The sequence below is a fragment of the Fusarium oxysporum genome, chromosome II (genome assembly GCF_013085055.1).
Source record: "Fusarium oxysporum Fo47 chromosome II, complete sequence".
Lineage (NCBI taxonomy): Eukaryota > Fungi > Ascomycota > Sordariomycetes > Hypocreales > Nectriaceae > Fusarium > Fusarium oxysporum.
Window position 1 is genome coordinate 4,865,848 of NC_072841.1, and position 24,733 is coordinate 4,890,580.

Sequence of the window (24,733 nt, forward strand, 5' to 3'; positions counted from 1 at the left end):
GCTATGAAATGTCCAAGCACCCAAGGCTATCGAATCTCAATCGTCTCAATCTTGGCTCTCCCTGATGCCAGAAACTCCGAGACCTCGCCATTCATCAGACCTATCATAAAGCAACACCCAACAAAAAGGTAGTGGTCATCCTCGGGACGGAGGACTGCAAGCTCGCTCGAGCCTGCAAGAACACAAACCACATCTCCAGGCAACACATCGTCTGACATCGTGCCGATATAGCCATCCTCGGTTGTGAATAACTTGTTGCCGTCGAAACTTCGTCCCGCCTCCAACCACTCGGATAGTACTGATTTAACATAGGGTTTTTGAGACCATTCCATCCCCAGTTTCGAGGTCACAAGTTTGCCCGAATAGTATAGCCAGCAGCCTGTGCAAAGACCTACGTCGAAAGCATAGTTTTCATAGGCTTCTTTTCGTAGCAGAGTGCAGCACAGTACCTCTAATACGGTTTTGCCAGTGGGGTACATATCCTTTGGTGACTGGGTAAAAGACATGATACATTGTTGTAGTCCATATGACGTGAGCGTATTAGAAATAGTCTTTTCATAGACAGTCTTTACAACTTGGACCTTGATTCCCTTGACCCATAAGCTATCACAGACAACAGCTATGGGCAGGCGGTTGAATAGCTCAGGCACTGTAACAAATGCCGAGCGACGCTCCGTGGGGTCTCTTACGATTGCCTTTCGCCTGTCAGCTTTTGAAAACTCAGGAGCCCAGCTCGGGAGCCCGTAAAGACGTTTCAGGCCAACAGCATGGCTGTTCAAGAAGTTAAAGAGTTCATATCGCCATTCGTCTTTGCATATGACCTCCCAATTCTGCTTCTTTGCCCTCTTCTGTATTGATTTCCAGAAGGGCAAAGGCTATGTCATGAACTCGAGATTCACTTCACGAATGGACTTGGAATAGTCGGGTGCTATTGGCGACTTGGTGACAGCAAAGAGGCCATAGATATAATCCAAATCGTTGGAGGCCTCGGAACCCAGAGCGAAGTACAAGCCCAAGTGCCACATACCATATGCAGGTATTTTATTTGTATCGATGAATCCTTGAGAGACAAATCGGGTGAAGAAGAGGTGGAAGATTCTGGAGAAAGAGAACCTTAGCCCTCTGGTGTTGAATCGCTGTGTAGACTCTATGCTCGTTTTAGTCATGTGCTGCATGTAATCATCAAGACCGACTAATGCCACGAAGCATAACGAATGCTGTAGAGAGCAATTTCGAAACAGTAGGTATAGCCTTTTTGCAAGTATTACCTCCTGGTAAATCCACACTCTGTTCCAGAAATTGAAAACAGGTCCGTAAGGTCCCTCGAGAATGATATCACGGTTTAGTACATCAAAAAGAGTAGATTTATGTGAAAAGAGCCAGGAAAGCTGTTTGGGCTCCCAAGAAAGCCTGCCGTAGCAGAGCTTGAAAAGTTATAAATCTGTAAGACCTGCAAACTTGATCGGTCCAGCCTTTTCTTCGGCGATGCGGACTATCCGTTCGAGAACATCGAACGCTTTGATGACATCGTCATCTTTTGAAGAAAGCCAAGCCAGGATCATTGCCGCTGAAGAATATATATCCGCCATTATGCTGACTTGGTGCAGTCTTTCAGTTAGGTCATCTTGGTTGATACAGAGTGCATCAGCCCACAAGCGAAACTTAGAGGTATCAAGGTCGGGATCTGACTTCCTTTCGATCTCAGTCCAATGCCTCTTCACATGCCGAAGTGCAGTAGCAAGGGTGACGGTAACTTGTCGTGGGACACCATCAACAATAATCTCTTCAGTGACGTTCGGGTCACCCCAGACGTAGGAGATACAAGTGTAGTAAAGATCCGGTGTAAGAAGGACGATGTGCAGTTTGCAGTTGACTTTGCCGTCAGGAGGGTTGGGGAGGATCTCAAGAGGACGTATTTCTCGTTGATCCTTGTTGAGGGGTTGATAGACGAGTGGAGAGGCCTCTATATCTTTGTTGGGAGACGCTATCTGGTGCAAGGCTGACCAGCAACTGGTGAGATTGACTTGTAGTTAGTGAGGCGTACCAGCAGTTGTTGAGATTGATGAAGGATGAGCAAGTCTACCTTACGAGAGATACTCTATATAGGTATTCTGGGTTACACATAAGGCTGTAACTTCTCAGATTGTTTTCTGCTTGACAGCACGCTACGTTATGGTAAAGGGGTGCGAGCACAAATCTATCAAGCCCAGCGAAAGCAGGAGGAAGCAGAGGAAGCAGAGGAAGCAAGAGACATATCAACATTTAGCGATCTTGCTGTCTAATCGCGTTTCATGAGCGGGAAACAGTAAAGTCCGTGCTATAGAGGTTGGTGGTTGATCTGAAGCTTGATGTCAAACAGGCTTGTCAGCTGGATGATGATCGATGATTCCTCTCGCTCTCAACACTTCTATCAGTGTATTTCATCCGTCTCAGACAATTTCTCTCAATCTCTTACACCTATAATGTCAAGCTTGTAAAAGGCACACGGATTGCTGACTAGGCAGAGGCTTGGCTTGTTTTCAAGCTTGACATGAAACTTTTCATAGGGAAATCAAACGTCACAAAGTGAAATCAGATGAATCTCACAGGCACTAGAATTAAACTTTGCCAATTTAGAGGAAACAATTGGCTTTATATTTGCTCAGTATCAGTGATTGAATGGAAGACAATTCATGGACTTGTCGGTATGCATGATGACTGTTTTTGCTTGTATCTCAAACTTTTGGCTTAGCTATCTGATTTCAGATTGTCTATAGATTCAAACCGAATACATTTTGATCTTCTTAACTCGGTTTTGGTGATTGGCAAGTCAGAAAACAGCACAGTGCCAAACATGGCATAGTCCTCATAATTTCACTTAGATAAGCACAGTGATACAGCGTCGCACAAAAGGATTGCCCGCAACTGAATAAAGCCAAGAGGACCTCACTGTTTGCTAAGAGACAGATTTCTTCGGCCAAGCGACTTGTGGCAAGCTAGACAGAATTTTCTCCCCAAATATTGAGCCCAAGCCAATAGCTCTGCGGCCAAGACGCGGCGCATAAACTCTTTACCGATCGGCGAACATGATTGATCAGATAAGATTAGACAGCGAACCGACGCTAAGACACCACTGGAATGCTTAACCTGAGACTGTGTCTAGTGGCTTGAGTAAAAAAAAAAACTCAATGCTATGCCAAGAAACGCATTCCACAACGTCCAAGACTAGCCCAACCGAGGAACCGACATCATACGATGTCGCAAGAACAATAAATCGAAGGATCAAAGCTGTAGTGGATGTGATGCAGCTGAGATCGACGACCAAGTGGGTTGATGCACATCCAATTCACAATGAGACGTTATCAGATCGATCCCACGTTCACTGACACATTGTCTCTTCACCCCACGCCTCGCCTCAATTCTTCGCCGACATGTTTTCCTCGGCCGGCGATTTATCTCATCCGCGGCACTTTGACATAAAGTCGCGTGTCCAAACCTCCTAATATCCGATAGCCCGTCCCCTAGATCCCTTCTAGACCAAGCTCTGTGGATATTCCATCAAAATTTTTATATCCGCCAAGGAATTTCGGGACCCGACGACGTGGAATGATATCCCAAAGAGGAACTCGTCCGTCCACCAAGAAGCTTAGGTTACGCACAGCTTCTTGCAATTGGGTCCTCGAATTGCCAGCCAAGAGGCGGATTCTCGAGTGGCATGTTATCAATCAGTCCCTTAACCCAATGCAGCTTATATCCGCGTCATCCGGGTGCACTATCAGATTTTTTAACCCTTCGCTCGCTGGGATTTTGTGGACCAGAGCGAACGTTGCATTCTGCGGACAGCGCCGAGGGTTGAAGATCCCTTCCTTTTGGAGGATGCATCGGCGAAACCGCAGGCAGCTGTTTAAACATCCTTGTCCTCTGTGATTTGACAGGGAAGGCAAATATGTCTGTGGATCAGTGGGTTTTGTTACACTCGGCTGACTTGACTAACGCCAAGACTGAAGAGTCGCTGTCGCTAATCATTGAAACTCTGTGTTTATACGAAAGTTTATTGTGTTGAAGATCAGAAACTCCCTTCACGGGTTGTAATCTACGATGGTCTCAAGTACAGTAACGCTGGCAGTAAGATAGTGCGCATAATTGAGTGCAAGTAGACATCATCCGCCACCATCATCATCACCAAAAATCCCCGTCGCTGCACGCTACGGACGATACTAATATAGCGCATCAGTGGTTCACAAACTCGCATGACGCCCCTCCCTATCAGATCCTCCGAAAAGTCTTCACTCGGCACGTTAAAGTTATCTAATCAATCTGAGTGGATCTACCCTCACATCCTATAAACCTTCCGTCCTCCCCCCATCAACTCCTCCACCATGCTCTCCCCTCTGTTTGCATGAATCCTTCTCTCAGTGCATGAACTCCTCTCGAGATTCACCATGTCCACCCCAGAGAAAACCCCCGACAACGACCACGGCCATGAAGTCCCCACTTCAGCCGCCGACGCCGTCCGGGACATCACATCCCCCGGTGTCCAGCGCATCAAGGCCATGTCCGAGGTGATTACCCTCACCGACCGCATCTTCATCTTCTTTGGTGTCTTCCTCATCGCCTACGCCTACGGCCTCGACGGCACCGTGCGCTACGCCTACCAGCCCTCCGCACTGAACAGCTTCGAGGAGCACTCGCTTCAATCGTCCGTTAATACCCTCCGCGCCGTCATCGCAGCTGCTGCGCAACCTACTGCAGGAAAGATCGCAGATGTGTTTGGCCGTGTGGAACTTATCTGCATTTCTGTGTTCTTTTATACTATTGGAACTGTCATTGAGGCCGCGGCGCAGAATTTGGATACGTACTCTGCTGGTGCGGTCATTTACCAGATCGGGTATACCATGATTCTTTTACTTGTGGAAGTCATCATTGGAGATATCACTTCTGTTCGATCGCGTTTGTTCTTTAGTTACATCCCCGCTCTGCCCTTTATCATCAACACCTGGGTCAGCGGTGATGTCACAGAAGCTGTCCTTGGAGCCACGACTTGGCGATGGGGAATCGGCATGTGGTGCATCATCTACCCCGTCTGCGCCCTCCCTCTCATCATCAGTCTTCTCGTCGTTGGACACCGCGCAAAGAAGGCCGGCCACCTCGTCGGCTACCGCTCTTCATTCCAACAGCTCGGCTTCAACAAACTAACCGTCGAGCTCTTCTGGCTTCTTGACATCATCGGCGTAATCCTCCTCATCGCCGTCTTTGCCCTCCTTCTCGTCCCCCTCACCATCGCAGGAGGTTTCGAGAGCAAATGGTCAGACCCTCAGGTCGTAGCCCCCCTTGTCATCGGCTTCGTCTGCATTCCCGTCTTCGTCGTATGGGAGCTCCGCGCTCCTCACCCCTTGGTGCCCTTCCACCACATGAAGGATCGCTCCGTCTGGGCCCCCATGGGAATCGCATGCATGCTCAACTTTGCGTGGACAATGCAGGGCGATTATCTCTACACCGTTCTCCAGGTCTCCTTCAACTTCAGCATCAAGGCCGCTACACGGGTGCAGTCGCTCTACTCCTTCGCGAGTGTCATCACCGGCACAATTCTCGGTCTTATCGTGTACAAGGTGCGCCGCTTCAAGGTCTTCATCGTAGCAGGAACATGCCTTTTCCTCGTCGCCTTCGGTCTTCTCATCCGATACCGCGGCGACCCCAGCTCCGACAACAAATCTGGTGTCATTGGTGCACAGATTCTCCTCGGTATCGCGGGTGGTATGTTCCCATACCCCGCGCAAGCCTCACTCCAAGCCTACGTTACCCACGAGCGACTCGCCGTCATGACAGGTCTGTACCTCGCGCTGTACCAGGTCGGCTCGGCCTTTGGAAACGCCGTCTCCGGTGCCATCTGGACCCAAGTTCTCCCTGTGCGACTTGCCCAGAGTTTCTCCAGCTTCGGAAACGAGACTCTCGCAGTGTACGCCTACTCTCAACCTCTGTCTGCCATTCTCGACTTCCCTGTTGGTTCTGACGAGCGTGATGCCATGATTGATGCGTATAAGCATGTTCAGCGCCTGCTTACCATCACTGGTATCTGTCTTTGTGTTCCTCTCATCGCGTTCTCGCTGTGCTTGCGTAACCCCAAGCTCACCGATCAGCAGAACTTGGTTGAGGACGAGAAGCCTGGTGCGGCTGCTGAGCGCTCTTCGGCATCTGCTTAGAAAAGTCAAAAGTATTTAAAAGTTGTATGTAATGATGTAATATGGTAATTGATCTGGCCTGGGGCTATTTGTTTAAATTTCTAGTTCTCTATGAACATGTGATGAATTGATCAACTTAGTTGAAGTTTAATTGATGCTCTGTGAGGTCAGTCGTCTTCTCACCCCGTCTGTAGGCCCAATTGAGGTCAGTCTGGGCATGATTGCATGGATTGGTCAATTGTTATGCACAATAAGACCCGCCCAAAGATCTACGTCCATCTCGAAGCCCAGCGATCCTCAGTTCTGGGTACAAGCCAAGTTCTTCTAGTATTCTGATCCAAGCGGCCGAAGCTGCATTTGATGTCCACATGAACAGACTCACACCCAATTGATCCTCATGATTGATGTACCTCGATAGTCAATTTATTTAACCAGAGATGTACCAATGCCTGTCAAGAAATCCTCAGCTGAGAAAGGCCAAGAACTGATAAAAGTTTTTGATATCCAACACGTACCTGCATATCTGAATTCATCACCAATCGACCCCCCCAAGAATGTCGTCCCGCTGCAAGACACCTCATCTCATCACACTGCAAGGAACAAGCTTATCCTCTCGTCTAACTCTGTCCAACCCACAAAAATGCCAAATCATCCCGTCTATACCCCAGATCACGGAGCTTTCATTCCAGTCCAAGATCGCCGCAGCTTCATCTTTATCGCATCATTATCGTCTACATGTCATCAAGATATCCCGTCCCTTCACCCAACTTCTCTTAGCCAATCCATTTTCTTCCTCAACGGTCGCATCAACGGGCTTCCTCGTATTCTCTGCATACAAAAAAAACCTCCGAAGATACCGTTTCTCACACAGCATGTGGTTCGTAAGCCATTGTGACACGTGTTGATAAGGTTCTCATCTAAGAGTACGAGATTTCCCCCAAGAACACCCAAACTGTGGTTATTTAAAGCTGATTCCAAGGATGATCCTTTCTCTGTGGCTTGCGATATTGACGGGCCTCAAAAATATCTGGTAATATATTGGTCTCATCAGCCGATCTTAATCTGTCAGTAGTGGTGTTTTATGCTGTGCTATCCCAAAAGTTAAAATGGCTTACTCCTCAAACTCGCTGCACTGAGACCTCAAGAAGTCATTCTGTTGAGCATCATACAACTAAAATGGGTATATAAGATATGACTTTGTCGTTCAATGCTGGATCATCAAGTGGCCTAGAAGGCATCCGTTCGTTACAGTCATTCGTTTAAACCCTCATCATGAAGTCAATCACTCTCCTTATCGCCTTTCTGGTAGGCTTTTCCATCGCATCTCCATGGAGCACGCTCTTCAGTCGTTCTCTTGACAGACGACAAGCTGGACGATGCGGAACTGGCTTCGGAACAGTCTGCGGACGAAATGAATGCTGTTCCAGCGCTGGGTAAGTCACTCACTCCTCCTTCAATCACGTACTGACCTTCGAAGATGGTGCGGAACTGGATATCTTTACTGCTCTGCCCCTTCGTGTCAGATCGAGTATGGTCCTGGCTGCGACGCAAACGTTCGTCCAGGTGGCCCTGATACAACGAATGTAGCTCGCCCGAAAGTTGGAAGTATTCCGTATGGCCAAGCTATTTATCGGTGTAACCGCAATGGAGACATTGCGTTGACGTATGATGATGGACCGTATACTTATACTGAAGACCTTCTCAATCTCCTCCAGGTACGTCACAAGCTCACTTCAGTATCTCTCTAACAATCACAGCGATACAATGCTAAAGCGACATTCTACATCACCGGTCGCAACCTCGGGAAGGGCGCTATTAATGATCCAGATACACCATGGCCAGTTCTCATTCGGCGCATGGTTCGAGACGGCCATCAAATCGCCAGTCACACATGGTCCCATCAACGTCTCACGACCTTAAGCCGCTCCAAATTCTGGAACCAGATGATTTACAACGAGATTGCATTTGCTGATATTCTCGGTTACTTCCCTACTTACATGCGTCCTCCCTACTCTGCCAGTAATGCCACTACAGATGCTTGGCTGAATGAACTCGGGTATCATATCACGTACTTTAATCTGGATACAGAGGGATATCTACACGATAGTCCAAACATGATCAGCACATCTAAACAAATCTGGGATAATACCGTCGAGGGTAGAAGTCCGGCTACCAACAAATGGCTTCACATCGAGCATGATCCCGTGTATCAGACAGTCTACAACCTGACAGAATACATGCTCCGCTCCATCCGCCGCAACAACTTCACCGCCGTAACAGTAGGTCAATGTCTCCAAGACCCCCCATCAAACTGGTACCGCACCGTCTCCTCCTCCCCTTCCCCCACATCAACATCCTCATCGTCCCCAACATTCCCTGCCACGACAAACGGTCGCTGCGGCTCACGACACGGCGGCGCAACATGTCGCGGCGAACCCAACGGCGAGACATGCTGTTCGCAAAACGGCTGGTGCGGCGGGACGAGCGATCACTGCGGTAGAGGATGTCAGCCTGTGTTCGGGACGTGTAGAGACACGCCCGAGCCAGCGGCGCCGGGGAGATGCGGAGCTGCGCATGGGGGCGCGAGGTGTACGGAGAGTGGATGGGGATGTTGTTCGAGGGCGGGATGGTGTGGGAGTACGAGTGATCATTGTGGGACGGGCTGTCAGAGTGATTTTGGGACGTGTAATTAGCGTATCTACTGGGTCAGATGTGTAATTAATTGGGTATGTGTACAGAGTGCTAGACTAATGTGTTGGAGAGTGGAGGAGGAGGATGAGAAGGATGTAATGTTATTCCCGAGGAAACCCCCGATCTCCATTGATCTACAGCATTGACATCAGTTGTGATGGCAAATGCTCGGAGGGAATTATGCCGATTCTTGGCTGATGTTTAGAGCGTTGTGGTTAATTTAGTCGTATTAATTTCAGGGGCAAGCCATTCAAGCCACGAGCGTGATGCTTAATTTAGCGGAAGCTTGTTTACATTGGTCATTTGACAAGGCATACTCTTCCTGCCCTCTGCTGCATATTCCCTTGCCTCTTTCGGCTCTCTCTCAGTCTGTGTCCAGAGTTTAACTCTATGCAGCATTCTTTCGCACTCGATACGAATACTACATTCCACGGCAATCAACGGTCAGACTCAGCTTGACGTAAACACTCTCCACACCAAAACGCACGCCAAGCCTTCAGCCCCAGACAACAGCAAGCTTGGGTGGGTTTAATTGGTCAATTTGTACGCTATTCTTTCAGCTCAGGGTTTGATTGACGCCAAAACATTTCGTTACCCCTGAGTATGCTGTAGGGCTGATTCGTGACTGGATCACGGCACATGGACCATAACTAATATCACATTGGCGAGACATGGTGAATCCTTCGGGCGGTGGGTGGAAATGAAGTGAGACTAGCTACGGTACTAGACAGGCCATTTACTGGGGAATATAAACTATTAAAGGATGGCTTGATCCTCTTGTTCTGCCTGTCTCTCCCTTCACCACCACTCTCTCCCTATCTTCAGTCTATCTCAAGTTTAGATACCTCAGACCTTCAAAATGCAGTCCATCATCCTCACCTCCCTCCTCGCCACCGCCGTGAGCGCCAACTTCATGGCCCACCCCCTCATGAAGCGCGATCTCCTCGCTCCCCGCGCAACCGCCCCAGCCGTCGGCGGCATCACAGGAGAGTGCCAAACCGCCATCCTTGACGTCTACAAGACGCTCCCCACGCCTCCCCCCGCCATCGTCTCCGACCTGACCGAGAACCCCCAGACGGACCCCTGCTCCTTCAGCACCCCCGCCTCCCTCTCCAAGGACTACGCCAGCTACAGCTCCCAGATCCTCTCGTGGTACAGCAAGAACGAGGACGAGATCAAGTCTGCGCTGTCCGAGTGCCCTGAGCTGAGCCAGTATGCCACCGCCGTTCCTGTCTGCGCTACTGCTGCTCTTGGTGGAAAGGGTGGTTCTGGGGATGCTACTACTACTGCTGAGAAGCCTGAGAAGACTTCTGCTTCTGGTGACAAGACTACTGCTGCTGCGGGTGGGGAGACTTCTGCTGAGAGCGAGGCTTCTACTCCTACCTCTTCTGCTGCTGCTGTCGAGACTAACGGTGCTGCTCGTGAGGGTGGTTTCATCTACGCTGCTGCTGCTGTTGCCGGTGTTGTCGTCGCTGCTCTGTAAGAGGTCTTCGACGAGGAGAGATGGTTGGCTATCTGTGAGATTTAAGTTTATCTGCTTTTAATACAAGACATGTCTCTTTCACAAACCTCGTCCAAATGTAATCATGAGCACCATCAAACATGTGTGAACGTCGTCTCAATGTAGTCATGACATCCAGTCTAATGATTGTCCATCATCCAACCGTTTGAGTGTAACGCCACATCCATCGGCTTGGTCTCACTACAGTCCAAGCTTGTTTTGATGATTGGCATTCTTTGTTTGACTACATTGACTCACAGACACTCCATTGTGTGTCAAACAACATGTACTAACAAACAACCAGCTACAGTTGACATTCCATGACATTCACTGTCATCCCTGCCCTCAACGACAAGACACTTATTCGATCCTGCCAAACGCCGCAACAAAGAAGATGACAATTCCACATGGAGCTCCTTTCCTCATGGTTCAAAGACAGTTTGATCTGCCTCTTTCATCATTCATAAATACCATATCGTCCCCCTCTCTGCTCAACCAGAATCTCTCAACTTACAACTTTAACCATGGACGCAAAACTCACCATCGCCGACAAGTTGGGCCGCGGGCTCACGAACGGCATCTTCTTCGTAACTCGCAAATGGAAAGGTCATCATGCTAAGCTACGTCTTCATCATCTCGATCGACAGCGCTCTTCTCTACCTTCACGACGGTTCGTCTCTCTTCTTCCACGTTTCCCTCTCTGTCCTTCTCCGTACCCTGCTCTCACATCATTAACAACTACTAACACCCTCAGAACAACAACCGTCCCTCCACACCCGAAGCTGGGGCGGTTTCGACGAACGTCCCCGTACAGAGAAATGCTACCGCCAAGAACGCACCGCCATGATTCTCTCCCTCCTCTTCGGAACTCTGGGTGTCGACCAGTTCTACGTACATCACTGGCCTCTCGCTGTGTTCAAACTCCTCACCGTCGGGGGTTTGGGAGTCTGGCCGTTTGTTGGCATGATCCTTTGGATTGTTGGCGGTGTGTATGGGACGCCTGGATGTCCTGGGGGGAGTTCCAAGGGATGGCAGTATTAGGATGGATGGGGAGAGGGAGCTGTTGGTGGGAGTGAGCAGTCAGTTATCATTCTTTGTTGATGGATTATATTAGTGGTGTTGGCGAGATTGCAGTGGTTTGGTGATGGGTTATTAAAAAAAAAAAAAAAAAAAAATAGCAAGTCATTCATTCTTTGGAGTTTAGAAATGTCGGTTGACTTACACGAAGTGACTGAAGCTGCAAGTCTACGGCACAGTTTCCTTTTTGAGATCACTCAGCCTCACCTTCAGCTCGTACGGCTTCGATACAGATTAGACCCTGACATCAAGATTGATCACTGCGCTGAACACCATTTCGGGATGCAGTTGAGGCTTGCCTTCAATAAAGCCACTTCACAAAGGCACATCTGAACCCCCGTCCACCAACACAGCCATGTCATTGATGTCACAACATGTCACTACAGCACAAGACTCCATCACACATCACAAATAACTGCCATGTTTCTTTTCATTATACTCATTGATGCCATAGCAACCCTGACGAAATGACCAATCCTTTTCTACACCAGCCATCTAAGCATAAAAATCACATATCACATTCTACTCCTCGTCCTCCTCACTCTCCTCATCCTCAGCTTCCGGCTCGCTCTCAGCCTTCTGTCCATTAACGGGCTCCGTCACACTCACGCCGCCCTCCTTCTCAAGTTTGAGCCACTCATCCCACTCGGGGAAGAGCTCGTCGTCTTCACCGGGAACACCGATCAACTTGGCCACCCTGGCCTTCTTGTTCTTCTCCAGGTTCTCCTTCCACTCGTGTACTACCGGTACAGTCAGGCTGGGCTGGTAGGTCTGAGAGAAGAGGACGGCTTCGGCGAGACGGCCTGTCTCGGTGAGGATCTTTGTGCAGGCTTCGATGTTGCCGAGGAGCCATTGGCACGAGAAGGCGACGTTGTGAGAGCCGGCTTCTTGTGCTTGAGCCGCAAGAGCAGCGAGACCATCGCGGTCACCTGTTGATGAGTGGAGAAGCAAGAGAGATCCGAGATCCTTGGCGTGGGTGAAGCACTCAGCAGCAAGGGCGACATCCCAGGCTGATAGAGCAGCGTCGCCAACAGTCTTCCACTTGTGATCGGCATCAGCCTCACGAGCAAGGTCCAAAGCAATAGCAAGCTCATTCAATGCCAGTGCAAGCTCAAACTTGTGCTCAGGATCTGTCGCAACCTCCAAGGCAAGCTCCTTATGGCCTTGACCTTCCAAGAATCGCGCAATCTTGTTGAGTTGGTCGTGGGGAATTGTTGGTAGCAGCTCAGCGGCTGTCTCCATATCCTCTCGGAGGACAAGAGTCTGGTACTCGAGAACGGGAAGGGACAGACCGAAGGAAGTGACGTTAACATCCTTGTCGGCAAGGTAAATTCGAGAATCGCGCTGAATGTAGCCCAGGATGTACTGGGGCTTGTCGAAGTGGGAGACAGTGTAGGTCTGGTCGCCGACAAGGTAGTTGAGTCGGTTAGTGCTGTTGGTGTAGATGAAGCAGTCGCCGATCCATTCGCCAGTTCGGACACTATATCGTTAGCATGGCAGATTAAAGGGGAACGGGTAACATACGACTCGCTAATGTCAGTGATAACCTCAAAAGCGGCCTCGACACCATCCTCCTCAACTTCACCAGACTGGACAGCCTCAACATAGTTCTCGCGAGAGAATCGCAGAACGTAAAAGGTATCCTCACAAGCAATTGTCACCAACTCGCCGCTATCAGACCAGTAGACCTGCTTAGGCTCAACCTCAATTCTTCGAACGAGACCACCAGTAGCCCAGTCGAAGAAAGAGACACCACCTTGACCTGTGACACCGAGAAGAACGCCACCATGGAGTCTCTCGGCCTGGAAACCAACATCGAGTCCGCCGCTCTTCTCGACAAAATTCTTGAAGATCTTGACGCTCATGGCTGACTCTCGGATAGCAAAGTCGTTGCTGTTGTCCTTGGAGGCCCAGACAAAGTCGAGTGCTGAACCGAAAGCCTTGTTTCGCCAGGCGAGGGCAGTGTAGATGATGTATTCGCCATCACCGCAGACAGCGACGAATCGACCGTTGGGGGAGTGGATAAGCGTTTGGGGGTAGACTTCGCAGGTACCGAGATCCTTGGTGGGGAGGGAGATTGGCTCGTTGTCCTTAATAGAGGCATCTGTCTTGTTAGCTTAATCCAGTACTGGTACAGTACATGTGTACATACCTCCTCCCTTGATGATTGAAGAGACAACCTCGTTGTGTCGGGCCCAGATGAGCTTGCCAGACGCATCCATGGAAACAGCAGGCTCCTCGCGACCAAGCTTGACAACAACAGCACCATCATCGAAACCAACAGCGACACCCTGCTTGCCCTTTTGATACGAGACACACCAAGCTCGCTCTAGACTGTAGTTAAGGGATTGCTCGAATCGGTAGGTGTTGGCGTGCCATATTCTTATCGTACCGTCCTCGGAACCGGAGATGATGACGGGCAATTCGGGGTGATAGCAGGCAAACGAAACGTTGTTGGTGTGACCTTCGAGGGTAGCGATCAGGGACTTTGTAGTGTAATCCCAAATCTTGACAGTTCGGTCGTCAGATGTGGTGAGGAGATAGGGCTTGTCGGAGTGAGGGTAGTAATCGACGTGGTTAACACCCTTGGTCTCATGTGCCTCGAGGGTGAAGTTAGGAGTAGAAGATCCAAGGCTCCAGATCTTGACAGTTCGATCAAGACAAGCCGAAGCAAAGGTGTTTGTATCCTTGGGGTTGATGGCCAAACCCATGACATAGTGACCATGACCCTCAAAGACCTGCACACACTTCCAACCCTTCTCCCAATCCCAAAGCTTGATGGTCATGTCATCGGAGGCAGTCAAGACGAACGGCTGTGTGGGGTGAACGGCGATAGCTCGAATGTAGTCGGGGTGCGCCTCGAAGGAGGTGATCTTCTCGGAGGTGTTGTAATTGTAGACTCGTAGTTGGAAATCATCGGAACCGCAGACAATCCAGTTTTTCCTGGCGATGAATCGACCGGCGCGAACGGGGACATCGGTGAGCTCGAAGGTCTTGACGATCTGTTGGGTTTCGTGGGACCAGATGTAGACGTGGCCTATACTGTCAGCATTGGATCTCGAGCTGCGAGGTGAACATACCGCTGTAGAGGGTTGTGAGGATCCATGGCTCGTGAGGATGAAAGTCAATGCCCTTGACTCGCTCACTGCGAGCGTAGAGCTGGCGCTGTATTGCGAAACGTGTCAGCTCAGATCGCACAAGTAAAGCTGCCGCCGCAGATATTGAGTGCGCTCGCTGTGAATAGCATGACGCTAATCGTCGGGCGCATTCAACAGATCCCCAAACTGACCTTGACGTCTAACTTCATCTTGTCGTGTGTCGTCGCTGTCGCGTTGCGCAGTTGAAGTTGCAAGCTGTCCAGCAAGGGCGGTGATATCGAGGTAGTGGGGTCGAAGTTAAGAATCCCTGAAGGAGGCTACCATGCGGGATGACAGTGGTCGCAAGTGCACAGAGTTTGGGGGGAAGCAGAAAAAAACAGAGGGTCAACCGCTAATCATCAATCGTGATGTTTGAATTGACAAAGCTTGAGCTTGTGTATATTGATTTGGAGCTCCCCGAAATGTGCCCTGCGGCTCTTGCCAGGCTGGCCATGGATGTGGTGTTGGCCTGATGTGTCAGGCTCCACCTCCCTATCCCTTCTTATCAGGGATACTCCAGAAAAGGGGGTTGTAGGGTAGTTGGTTGAGACAGTCGCAGAACTGAATGAGACATCATGGCATTGAGAATCAAGTGCTTGCTGAAATCAATTAAGCTTTTTCTACGTAATATCTGTATACCTTTTTTTTTTTTTTTTTTTCTTTAATTGATTTCCGTGGTTGAGTGTCGGTTGAGTGAGGTCAATTGTTGACACACTATACCGTCTGGTACGGCATCACTTTGCACATCCCCAGCGATAAACATTTAGCCATGTGAAGATGAGTCTTGACAAATCTTAGACAAATTTACCCATGTGCAGAATTGACCCAAAATATTCTGATTCTGTTTATAGATCCTCCACACAACTCAGCCAAGATATCTCGACACGCGTCGTCTTCGTACATGATGAAAAGTGTGGCTGTACAACAAGTTGGTTGCTTCACATCAACCATATCAACACTGTACACCAATTGACGCTCTTTGGCTGCTGGCTGCTCAGCTGCTTGGGCATTAATGGCATTGTTTATGAACTAGTCTCGCTTCTCCTTCTCATTTACCCCTTATGTTATGGATTATTTGGCTGGACCTCGCTCTAGGCTTATTCTCTACTTGATCAACAAAGCTAGAGCCCGTGGCTGTGGCTCAAAATCGACCTTACGGGATTACTCCAGACCATCTCCACAGTCTGAGCTCCTGTGTCGCAGACTGAGACACTGTGTTTCTAGCACCAAAACAGCACTACCATCGACCCTAGCCCACAGTGCGGGCTGCCTACGGGAAGATCCACCTTTTCTGCTGTCGCCCAATGGGCCTTGGATGTCATAGCAATCCCCTTCTCCCATCCATCCCCCGTATCCACCTCATTCATATCTCGGCTGGTCTTGTCTCGGGCTCTTGTGCTTCGCCTCCTCCTCATATTCAATCTCTGCCATCTTTGTTCAATTTGAACCTCCTTTCCCTTCCAACCAGTCGGCGCACAGTCTCCTTTCGTCTCGTCGACTTGCGATCTTTCATACAACCAAACAGCGGCCGGTTTACGCTTCCACGCATGCGGGGTTACAAATCATCCATTTGTTGAACACTCTGCCACGCTATCAGCCTCTTGCTTGATCAGGAGTTTGTCAGCGCGCAGTGAACACTCGTTGCTTGACCCTTCGATCCTGCGACACTTGTTGGCTGTCGATCCTTGACCCCAACCATCAAATACCTCGTTGACATCAACAACAATGTCTTGGAAGCTTACCAAGAGTAAGTCTACATGTCCGATATCTGTCGCATCACTAACATCCATCAGAGTTAAAGGAAACCCATCTGGGTCAATCCTTGAGTCCTTTCTCTCGATCCCCCTCTACTTCAACCATCACCGAAAAGGAAAAGGATGGCCAGGCTAGCGGCGCTGTTACGCCTACAACGGAAAATGCCATAGGTGAGCAAACTGGACTGGAGTACCGTCAGTATCTGACTTGAACAGCTGCCTCTGAGGCCATGACACAGGCCCCTGTTGTTAAGCCCCCCAAGCCCGGTATTCTCGTTGTCACCCTCCACGAAGGTCAAGGATTTTCTCTTCCTGAACAGCACCGAAGTGCTTTTGCCTCGTCACACCAAGGATCGATGTCTTCGTCCAACGCTCTTGGAATGTCTGGCTCTGTTCGACCAGGATCTTCACAACGTGTCGCCGGATCATTTGTTAACGGCAGTAACCGACCGCACTCTTCCGCTGGCGGCTTCAACGGCATCCCCACCAACCACGGCCGAATTTCCGGAAAGTACATGCCTTACGCCCTCCTCGATTTCGACAAGGTCCAGGTCTTTGTCAACTCGGTCGATGGAAACCCTGAGAACCCTCTGTGGGCTGGTGGAAACACCCAGTACAAGTTCGATGTGTCAAGAGTGACAGAGCTCGTCATCCATCTTTACATGCGCAACCCGAATGCGCCACCCGGATCTGGACGAAGCCAGGATATTTTCCTCGGTGTTGTCCGCATCAACCCCCGATTCGAAGAGAGACAGCAATACGTGGAGGACCCCAAGGCCAGCAAGAAGGACCGCGAGAAGGCTGCTGCTGAGCACGCAGCGCGCAATGGTCACCAAGGAGCCGAGTGGGTCGACGTGCAATATGGCACTGGTAGAATCAAGGTTGGTGTCGAGTATGTCGAGACTCGAGCAGGTAAGCTCAAGATTGAAGACTTTGAACTACTCAAGGTCGTCGGCAAGGGCAGTTTCGGCAAGGTCATGCAGGTACGCAAGAAGGACACAAACCGAATCTACGCTCTCAAGACCATCCGAAAGGCGCACATCATATCGCGATCCGAAGTTGCCCATACACTCGCCGAGCGATCTGTGCTGGCACAGATCAACAACCCTTTTATCGTACCTCTCAAGTTCAGTTTCCAGTCACCGGAGAAGCTTTACTTTGTTCTCGCCTTTGTCAACGGAGGCGAGCTGTTCCACCACTTGCAAAAGGAGCACCGATTTGACGTCAACCGATCCCGCTTTTACACTGCTGAGCTTCTGTGCGCCTTGGAATGTCTGCACGGCTTCAGCGTCATTTACAGAGATCTCAAGCCCGAGAACATTCTTCTGGATTACCAAGGCCATATCGCTCTTTGCGACTTTGGTCTCTGCAAGCTCGATATGAAGGATGAGGACCGCACCAACACATTCTGTGGTACACCCGAGTACCTCGCCCCAGAGCTGCTGATGGGCCAAGGTTACAACAAGACAGTCGATTGGTGGACTCTTGGTGTTTTGCTGTACGAGATGTTGACAGGTCTGCCACCTTTCTACGATGAGAACACCAACGAGATGTACCGCAAGATTCTATCAGAGCCTCTTCACTTCTCTGATGTGGTTCCCCCAGCTGCCAAGGATCTCCTTACCAAGCTTTTGAACCGCAACCCTGAGGAGCGACTTGGTGCCAATGGATCAGCTGAGATTAAGGCGCATCCTTTCTTCCATGCTATTGACTGGAGGAAGCTTCTACAGCGCAAGTACGAGCCTACATTCAAGCCCAGTGTGGTATGTATCTTTTCCCAGTCTCTCACATTGAACCCTACTGACATTTGCAGGCCGACGCTCTGGACACTGCCAACTTTGACCCCGAATTCACATCTGAAGCCCCTCAAGATTCTTATGTCGAGGGCCCCATGCTCTCTCAAACCATGCAGAACCAATTCCAAGGATTCAGCTACAACCGTCCGATCGCTGGACTCGGAGATGCAGGCGGCAGTGTCAAGGATCCATCATTTGTCGGTAGTTTGACAGATAACCGATAAATCGCTGGGTTGGAAGAGAGACAACGGGTAGACAGCGAGCAGGACTGGCTGACTCGGACATGGTATCAGTCTTGTCAATGAGCCGGCTGAGGAGGGGAACACGTGTAAGCCATGATAAGGACAGCCTAGGAGGTGGAAACCTAGAGGATGAATGTAGATAAGAAGCCTTTATTTGCTTTGGCGTGTTGGAGTTTGATACACTCGTTAGTTCTGTGGATATGTCATTCTGTCAATGTAGATTGTCTTTCCGTAACTTTGTATCGTTGACTCTGCTGTTCATTGTCCATTCTTCTTTACTTGTGACAATGCTTGTTGTTTCGATCATTGTTCTGCGAGGCCAGCATGCTTTGGCTCTCACTGCACTTTCTCATTGTCTTCTGACCTCAGCACGGACTTGAATTCACAACTGACCTGAAGAGACTATTGTATCCTATACTAGAACCCCGAAAGCAAAGAAGTGAACCAATCCCACATTCAAGCTCCAATGGCGTTAGTCAACGCTATTCGGTGGTATGACTCTAATAGCCTTTTCAACGACATTTGCCACAACACCATCACCAACTAACAACAATCGTCAACAAAACAAGACAATGGATGTGCTAGAGAACGCAAAAAGCAAAAAGCAATGCTCACTGCAGGGTTCGAACCTGCGCACATTAAATGTAGCAGAATCCTCAGCAGTTGAAAGCTTAAGTCTGCCGCCTTAACCACTCGGCCAAGTGAGCTATTGAGAAAGACGTGAATTTTTTGACCCGTAGCAGGGCATAAGTACAATGTCACTATCACCAGTTCCATATTGCTAGTTCAGTCTTAGGATCACGCTTTGGGGCTCCATGAGGCTTTTTCGGAAAACGTTGGGGGTCTTTATGATGGATGAGGGATATCATGACAACCCATGCTTGATGAGTCTAGGCTATAGGCTGAATGAAATGGAAAAGTTTTAATTGAGGCTGAGATCGGAGAGATTGCCGGTGTTGGGGGACAGGTGAGAGTCAGCTCGGTCAGGACAACGAGCAGTTGTTTACTACGTTGCTAGTCAATATGCTGTATGCAGTATGCTGTATTCAGTTTACAGTGAAGCTTTTTTCTATTGATGAGACACTATCCTAAATCTGTATATATTTCCAGCTAGGATGTACCAGGCAATTGATAAAGACATCTCACGATAAATAAGCTGTCCTCAATGTCTCAGCCGGAGGTGATGCGGGACAACCACGGCGAGTGCGCGGCATAACCGGAGCCCCTTGACTGTAGAGCCTCCACTGAGATTATGACGCATGCAGGATAAAGGAAAAAGAGGCTAATATGATTATGGAGACATGACGAAAAGATTTGGAAAAGTCCAGTCAGCCAACCTTGATGATTTGTAAATTTGGTAACAATCGTTAAGTAAGGCGGGGCTTTAAGTTATAAGCTGTTGAAGAGCTCTGGTTTTTAGCTCGGAGAGCATGGTGTAGCGTCATGCTGTCATTGGAGGGGTTAGCTGACATCTGTGAGAGAGACGGACATGACTTGGGTGAATTGACAAAATGAGTGATAAAAAGATGTCATATCATAACAATTAGGAGTAGCTAAAGTGGCATCATGATAGTATCAATCAAATAAACTGTATAGAACAAGAAAGAATAGATGATGGTTGAAGTGGGATGATGAATGCCCCCACTCCGCCCATGCCGCTCTCTGCTCTTTCCCCTCCCCCTCCATTGGCATTCATGGGAGCTCTACTATGAGACGCACCCAAGACATTCAGAGACATAACCTCATTTCCCCTCCCACTCTTTTCTGATCTGCTATTTCTTCTCTTCTTTCCATCACCTCCATCCTTATCTCCCCATCACTATCTCTACACAGCATCAATATGGCCCCCGCAAACACTCTCCCCGCTTGGTCTGACCTCCAAGCCCATCGCGACAGCGTAGGCAAGTCCTTCGTACTCAAGGAGGCATTCGCTTCCGACCCCCAGCGATTCGACCGCTTCACCCGAACCTTCACCTCCGACGGTGTATCATCCGAGATCCTCTTCGACTTCTCCAAGAACTTCCTCACAGATGAGACCCTCGATCTCCTCGTCAAGCTCGCCGAGCAGGCTGGCGTTGAGAAGAAGCGCGATGCCATGTTTGCTGGCGAGAAGATCAACTTCACCGAGGGTCGCGCCGTGTACCACACTGCTCTGCGAAATGTTAGCGGTTGGGATATGAAGGTTGATGGTGTTGATGTCATGAACACAAAGGGTGGTGTCAATGAGGTTCTTGAGCACATGAAGGAGTTTTCTGAGCAGGTTCGAAGTGGAGAGTGGAAGGGATATACCGGCAAGAAGCTCACAACCATTATCAACATTGGTATTGGTGGTTCTGATCTGTAAGACCCTCGAATGCTCTGGTGATAGTACTAGACTGACATCTTGCAGCGGCCCTGTCATGGTCACCGAAGCTCTCAAGCACTACGGCGCCGAAGACATGACCCTTCACTTCGTCTCCAACATTGACGGAACCCACATCGCCGAGGCCCTCAAGAACTCTGACCCCGAGACCACCCTCTTCCTCATCGCCTCCAAGACCTTCACCACCGCAGAGACCACCACCAACGCCAACACAGCCAAGAAGTGGTTCCTCGAGAAGACCGACAACAAGGGCGACATCGCCAAGCACTTTGTCGCCCTCTCCACCAACGAGGAAGAGGTTACCAAGTTTGGCATCGACAGCAAGAACATGTTTGGCTTTGAGAGCTGGGTCGGTGGTCGATACTCTGTCTGGAGTGCCATTGGTCTGAGCATTGCTCTCTACGTTGGCTTTGACAACTTCCACAAGTTCCTTAGCGGTGCTCATGCCATGGATAAGCACTTCCGCGAGACTCCTCTCAAGGACAACATTCCTCTTCTTGGTGGTCTCTTGAGTGTCTGGTACTCTGACTTTTTCCAGGCCCAGACTCACCTTGTTGCTCCGTAAGTCAGTCAGAAGATGCGAGTATGCAGACTAACAATTATAGCTTCGACCAATACCTTCACCGATTCCCTGCCTACCTCCAGCAGCTCTCCATGGAGTCCAACGGAAAGACCATCACCTCTGATGGATCTTCTGCCAAGTACACCACTGGTAAGTGGATAACCTCCTGCATGAAACCCAGCTAACGTTCCAGGCCCCATTCTCTTCGGCGAGCCTTGCACCAACGCTCAGCACTCCTTCTTCCAGCTCGTCCACCAAGGCACCAAGCTAATCCCCACCGACTTCATCCTCGCCGCCAAGTCCCACAACCCTGTCAGCGACAACCTCCACCAGAAGATGCTTGCCTCCAACTACTTCGCCCAGGCTGAGGCTCTCATGGTCGGCAAGACAGACGATCAGGTCCGTGCCGAGGGTACTCCCGAGGAGCTTGTTCCTCACAAGCGCTTCCTTGGAAACCGACCCACGACCTCCATCCTTGTCGGCGGCGCCATTGGTCCCGCCGAGCTGGGTGCCCTGATCGTGTACTACGAGCACCTCACCTTTACCGAGGGTGCTATCTGGGACATCAACAGTTTTGACCAGTGGGGTGTTGAGCTGGGCAAGGTCTTGGCCAAGAAGATTCTCAAAGAGCTTGATGAGGCAGGCAATGGTGAGGGACACGATGCTTCTACTGGTGGACTGATTGGAGCGTTCAAGAAGTATGGTAACTAAAAGAAGGATTGAGTGTTAATGTGTAGCGAGTGGAACGATGTTGATAATGATTAAGGATAGCATGAATAAGTTTGACGGCCTATGTTCTGGACCTGTCTTGTAAGTTGTGCATGAGACGTACGAGGTGAATGATGTCTCTGTACATGTCCACACGCAAAAGTACTCGTGAGTATGATGAAGAGTGCAATGTAGTATTGATCGCTGTGTATCGTGATTATCTGTATACATATTTCAAATTTCCTTGTTATTCTCAGATGTCGATTCCATTGCACCGTCAAACACGGCACAAGAAGACGGCATAAGTATACCATGCACCTGCGCGACTTCTCGCGTTCACATATTAAATCGCAACACCTCATCACTTGCATTTATATTAATGACACGTGGAACAAGGTACCTCGGTCAAATGAGTGTTTATGTATGTTTTGTCTTGAGGTTCCGTGTCTCCGGCGGATGTATGTATTTCCACTTTGGGTAGTGTCACTGCTTGAGTAAAGGTGCGTCTGTGTAGACCACTCCATTCATACAGTATCAAGGCGTCTGAGAGCACTGCCACGTTCTGAGAGCATTGATACCGTTAGAGTCCGGGTGCATTAAGAGTGCTGCGTTTAAGAACATTGGCCTGTTTGAGGGTCAATGGTGAGACGAGCAGGTGAGGTTCAAGCGTGTGGAGTTTTGCGGGGGAATATGGGGAAGAGGGGGGAATCCCTCTGAGGGTGTACAAGGTGGTATGTTTATGAGATATATCACGCAGAGACTTATCACATCGGGGTTATAACGGTGCTTTTTATCGCGGGGGAATCCCCAGACCTGAAGTACAGGAGTGAGATGGAGGGTGGGGAAATGGAGATTAGAGGATTGTGTGTTGGTTGATGGCGAAAGTAAGCGAGAGTATTGTTGGGTCTCGATGTTCAAGGTGCCGTGATGTTGACCATGATCTTGATGTTGACGTTGGCTTATCACGATCTTAACTGTACACGGGAGTTAATTCGGCTCATGTCGGAAACAACATGTTTATTTTCTGAGTCTGGGTTACAAGGCGACGATCTCTTGAAACAAGAACAAAAGATCGTCATTTCAAGTTACGGCATCCGAAGCGAGGTTTGCATGCAGTGAAGGTGATTCCATCTGAATAAGCCGGAGTCAAAGCGAACTGCATCTACCAATCCAAACATCTCTACCAATCAATATCACGAAACAAAACTACCAGTCCGTTCTGGTTTCGTCAGTCCCAACTCCACTCACACTAGCCCTCCCCCAATGCAATACAACAAGACACGGAAGAATTTTTGTGCAGGACATTGTCATTGGCGAGTGTGAGTGGGTAACCCTCTGACGTCGAACTTGAGGCTTTTCACGATGTTCTCGTTCCCGCATCGATGACGAGATGTTTGAGTGGTTCATTTGCAATTTTTTTCTTGGTTGGAGATATGCTATGCTACATCGGTGTGGGATGGTGGCTTGGACCCCTAGACCCTTGAGATGAGAGACAGTAACAAACGGTTCAATACGTCTCTATCACAGCCTCAGTGAATATGAAGATAGAGATGAGGATGACGGGCTTGGAATTGAGTTCCGAAATTTGTTGAGTCGTATAGGCAACTAGATTCAGCCTGAAGAGATACAGTTTCCCTTTCCCAGATCAACAGGTCCCGCGGTAACCGACCGAAGATAAACTGAAGCCATCACCAATCAGAATACGGCGCTAAACAGGAGAACGCCTGAACGGTCCATCTTGGCTCTGTCACTCCACTGACGGTTGATTCGCTGCAGCGTTATCTACGGAGGGAGGCTATGCTAGAACGGAAGCGGGTTCGTCGGGGTTGAGGGCCGAACGGAAGAGGGTTACGATTTGATCCGAAATGCCTCAGCCAAATGCACTCAGATGGAATACGCCCTTAGAGTTGAGCCAGTTTGAGGTTGAGGGAATTATGCTTGAATAGTGGCATGGTTCGGTGATTCTACGGTAGAGAGAGATGAATACGGTGGCAGAAATGATCCGTTTCACCCCTGGAAAAACAGGAACCAGAGGCTCAAGGGAGGGGGAGGGGGGGATAACCCTGGATGTAGGATATGACGTATAAGTATGCAGTTTGAACTTCATTGGGGAGAGTAAGACAATAGCGCTCGTATCTGACGGATGCAGTTACACAGATGATAACGATATTTGTTTACTTGTGATTATCGGTACTAGACCACGAGACAGTAACACAGAGCACGAGATACACCACAAGTCCTATCATTATCTCAACAACTACACGTGCTGCATCAAACTTGGGCAGTCTAGATTTTGTCATACACGCACCGGAAATATTTTGCATGTGTGATACCCCAAGCATTGCCGAAAGTCTTCACATGCATGACGCCCGTTTCAACTCATCATCATCAGTCACTTTGGCTAGCCTCAAAAGCACACACGCGAAAAGCCGCCGTGAGCGCCGTCTAATTGATGTCCATCTCCACACCCCTGCATCGTGAGAACAAAGAAAAACAGAGAACCCTTGTTTGGGGCTCAGACGGAGGGGAATGGCCGAAATACCGACGATGTTTGAAAACATAAGATGGTGATGATCAAGTCATAAAAATGGAATTAAAAGTGTCATAAAATAGGGGGAATTAAAAATGGAATACAAAAAAAAAAGGAGAAAAGGACCATAGATCGAAAGTCATCGTGATATTGAACAAGTGATGTCAAATGCTGCCCCAGAGAAAGAGAATTGTGGAAAACCTGGGGTGTTCAAC

General features: G+C 49.3%; 9 protein-coding genes across 9 annotated transcripts; 6 read left to right on the forward strand and 3 right to left on the reverse strand.

Moving 5' to 3' along the window:
• Nucleotides 1-26: 26 nt before the first annotated feature.
• FOBCDRAFT_237321 (heterokaryon incompatibility protein-domain-containing protein) lies at nucleotides 27-2,262 on the reverse strand (the record flags this gene model as incomplete). Its single annotated transcript, XM_059610125.1, has 5 exons — nucleotides 27-848; nucleotides 900-1,217; nucleotides 1,269-1,410; nucleotides 1,459-1,984; nucleotides 2,121-2,262. 5 exons carry the CDS (start codon nucleotides 2,260-2,262, stop codon nucleotides 27-29), a joined length of 1,950 nt encoding a protein of 649 aa, XP_059464250.1.
• Nucleotides 2,263-4,263: 2,001 nt separating this feature from the next.
• Nucleotides 4,264-6,256, forward strand: FOBCDRAFT_216323 (major facilitator superfamily domain-containing protein). Its single transcript, XM_031174802.3, has one exon. The coding sequence runs from the start codon at nucleotides 4,422-4,424 to the stop codon at nucleotides 6,177-6,179; it is 1,758 nt and encodes a 585-aa protein (XP_031051587.2). The 5' UTR covers nucleotides 4,264-4,421; the 3' UTR covers nucleotides 6,180-6,256.
• Nucleotides 6,257-7,573: 1,317 nt separating this feature from the next.
• On the forward strand, nucleotides 7,574-8,851 carry FOBCDRAFT_177701 (uncharacterized protein; the record flags this gene model as incomplete). Its single annotated transcript, XM_059608533.1, has 2 exons — nucleotides 7,574-7,873; nucleotides 7,916-8,851. The coding sequence occupies 2 exons, from the start codon at nucleotides 7,574-7,576 to the stop codon at nucleotides 8,849-8,851; spliced, it is 1,236 nt and encodes a 411-aa protein (XP_059464251.1).
• A 799-nt stretch (nucleotides 8,852-9,650) lies between these two features.
• Nucleotides 9,651-10,417, forward strand: FOBCDRAFT_216325 (uncharacterized protein). Its single transcript, XM_054703495.2, has one exon. The coding sequence runs from the start codon at nucleotides 9,709-9,711 to the stop codon at nucleotides 10,330-10,332; it is 624 nt and encodes a 207-aa protein (XP_054559470.1). The 5' UTR covers nucleotides 9,651-9,708; the 3' UTR covers nucleotides 10,333-10,417.
• A 457-nt stretch (nucleotides 10,418-10,874) lies between these two features.
• FOBCDRAFT_197654 (uncharacterized protein) lies at nucleotides 10,875-11,391 on the forward strand (the record flags this gene model as incomplete). Its single annotated transcript, XM_059608879.1, has 2 exons — nucleotides 10,875-10,956; nucleotides 11,105-11,391. 2 exons carry the CDS (start codon nucleotides 10,875-10,877, stop codon nucleotides 11,389-11,391), a joined length of 369 nt encoding a protein of 122 aa, XP_059464252.1.
• Nucleotides 11,392-11,839: 448 nt separating this feature from the next.
• Nucleotides 11,840-15,017, reverse strand: FOBCDRAFT_156064 (coatomer subunit beta'). The gene is made up of 5 exons (XM_031174805.3): nucleotides 14,717-15,017; nucleotides 14,508-14,592; nucleotides 13,580-14,464; nucleotides 12,952-13,531; nucleotides 11,840-12,907 (listed from the first exon to the last, which is right to left on the reverse strand). The coding sequence occupies exons 1-5, from the start codon at nucleotides 14,732-14,734 to the stop codon at nucleotides 11,950-11,952; spliced, it is 2,526 nt and encodes an 841-aa protein (XP_031051590.1). The 5' UTR covers nucleotides 14,735-15,017; the 3' UTR covers nucleotides 11,840-11,949.
• Nucleotides 15,018-15,894: 877 nt separating this feature from the next.
• Nucleotides 15,895-18,684, forward strand: FOBCDRAFT_156066 (kinase-like domain-containing protein). The gene is made up of 4 exons (XM_031174806.3): nucleotides 15,895-16,311; nucleotides 16,358-16,489; nucleotides 16,535-18,081; nucleotides 18,132-18,684. The coding sequence occupies exons 1-4, from the start codon at nucleotides 16,290-16,292 to the stop codon at nucleotides 18,336-18,338; spliced, it is 1,908 nt and encodes a 635-aa protein (XP_031051591.1). The 5' UTR covers nucleotides 15,895-16,289; the 3' UTR covers nucleotides 18,339-18,684.
• On the reverse strand, nucleotides 18,664-19,316 carry FOBCDRAFT_216329 (uncharacterized protein). Its single transcript, XM_059609437.1, has one exon. It carries the CDS (start codon nucleotides 19,131-19,133, stop codon nucleotides 18,900-18,902), a length of 234 nt encoding a protein of 77 aa, XP_059466828.1. The 5' UTR covers nucleotides 19,134-19,316; the 3' UTR covers nucleotides 18,664-18,899.
• Nucleotides 19,317-20,069: 753 nt separating this feature from the next.
• FOBCDRAFT_156071 (Phosphoglucose isomerase) lies at nucleotides 20,070-22,315 on the forward strand. Its single transcript, XM_031174807.3, has 4 exons — nucleotides 20,070-20,696; nucleotides 20,746-21,279; nucleotides 21,324-21,430; nucleotides 21,474-22,315. Exons 1-4 carry the CDS (start codon nucleotides 20,197-20,199, stop codon nucleotides 21,989-21,991), a joined length of 1,659 nt encoding a protein of 552 aa, XP_031051592.2. The 5' UTR covers nucleotides 20,070-20,196; the 3' UTR covers nucleotides 21,992-22,315.
• Nucleotides 22,316-24,733: the final 2,418 nt, after the last annotated feature.

Coding starts and splice junctions, on each gene's coding strand:
- FOBCDRAFT_216323 (XM_031174802.3), top strand. CDS start 4,422: ATGTCCACCCCAGAGAAAACCCCCGACAACGACCACGGCCATGAAGTC.
- FOBCDRAFT_216329 (XM_059609437.1), bottom strand. CDS start 19,133: ATGGAACTGGTGATAGTGACATTGTACTTATGCCCTGCTACGGGTCAA.
- FOBCDRAFT_156066 (XM_031174806.3), top strand. CDS start 16,290: ATGTCTTGGAAGCTTACCAAGA. Junction 16,312..16,357: donor GTCTTGGAAGCTTACCAAGA/GTAAGTCTACAT, acceptor AACATCCATCAG/AGTTAAAGGAAACCCATCTG. Junction 16,490..16,534: donor TACAACGGAAAATGCCATAG/GTGAGCAAACTG, acceptor TGACTTGAACAG/CTGCCTCTGAGGCCATGACA.
- FOBCDRAFT_156064 (XM_031174805.3), bottom strand. Junction 13,532..13,579: donor TTCAATCATCAAGGGAGGAG/GTATGTACACAT, acceptor CTAACAAGACAG/ATGCCTCTATTAAGGACAAC. Junction 12,908..12,951: donor ATCACTGACATTAGCGAGTC/GTATGTTACCCG, acceptor CTAACGATATAG/TGTCCGAACTGGCGAATGGA.
- FOBCDRAFT_156071 (XM_031174807.3), top strand. CDS start 20,197: ATGGCCCCCGCAAACACTCTCCCCGCTTGGTCTGACCTCCAAGCCCAT. Junction 20,697..20,745: donor GGTATTGGTGGTTCTGATCT/GTAAGACCCTCG, acceptor GACATCTTGCAG/CGGCCCTGTCATGGTCACCG. Junction 21,431..21,473: donor TTCTGCCAAGTACACCACTG/GTAAGTGGATAA, acceptor CTAACGTTCCAG/GCCCCATTCTCTTCGGCGAG.
- FOBCDRAFT_216325 (XM_054703495.2), top strand. CDS start 9,709: ATGCAGTCCATCATCCTCACCTCCCTCCTCGCCACCGCCGTGAGCGCC.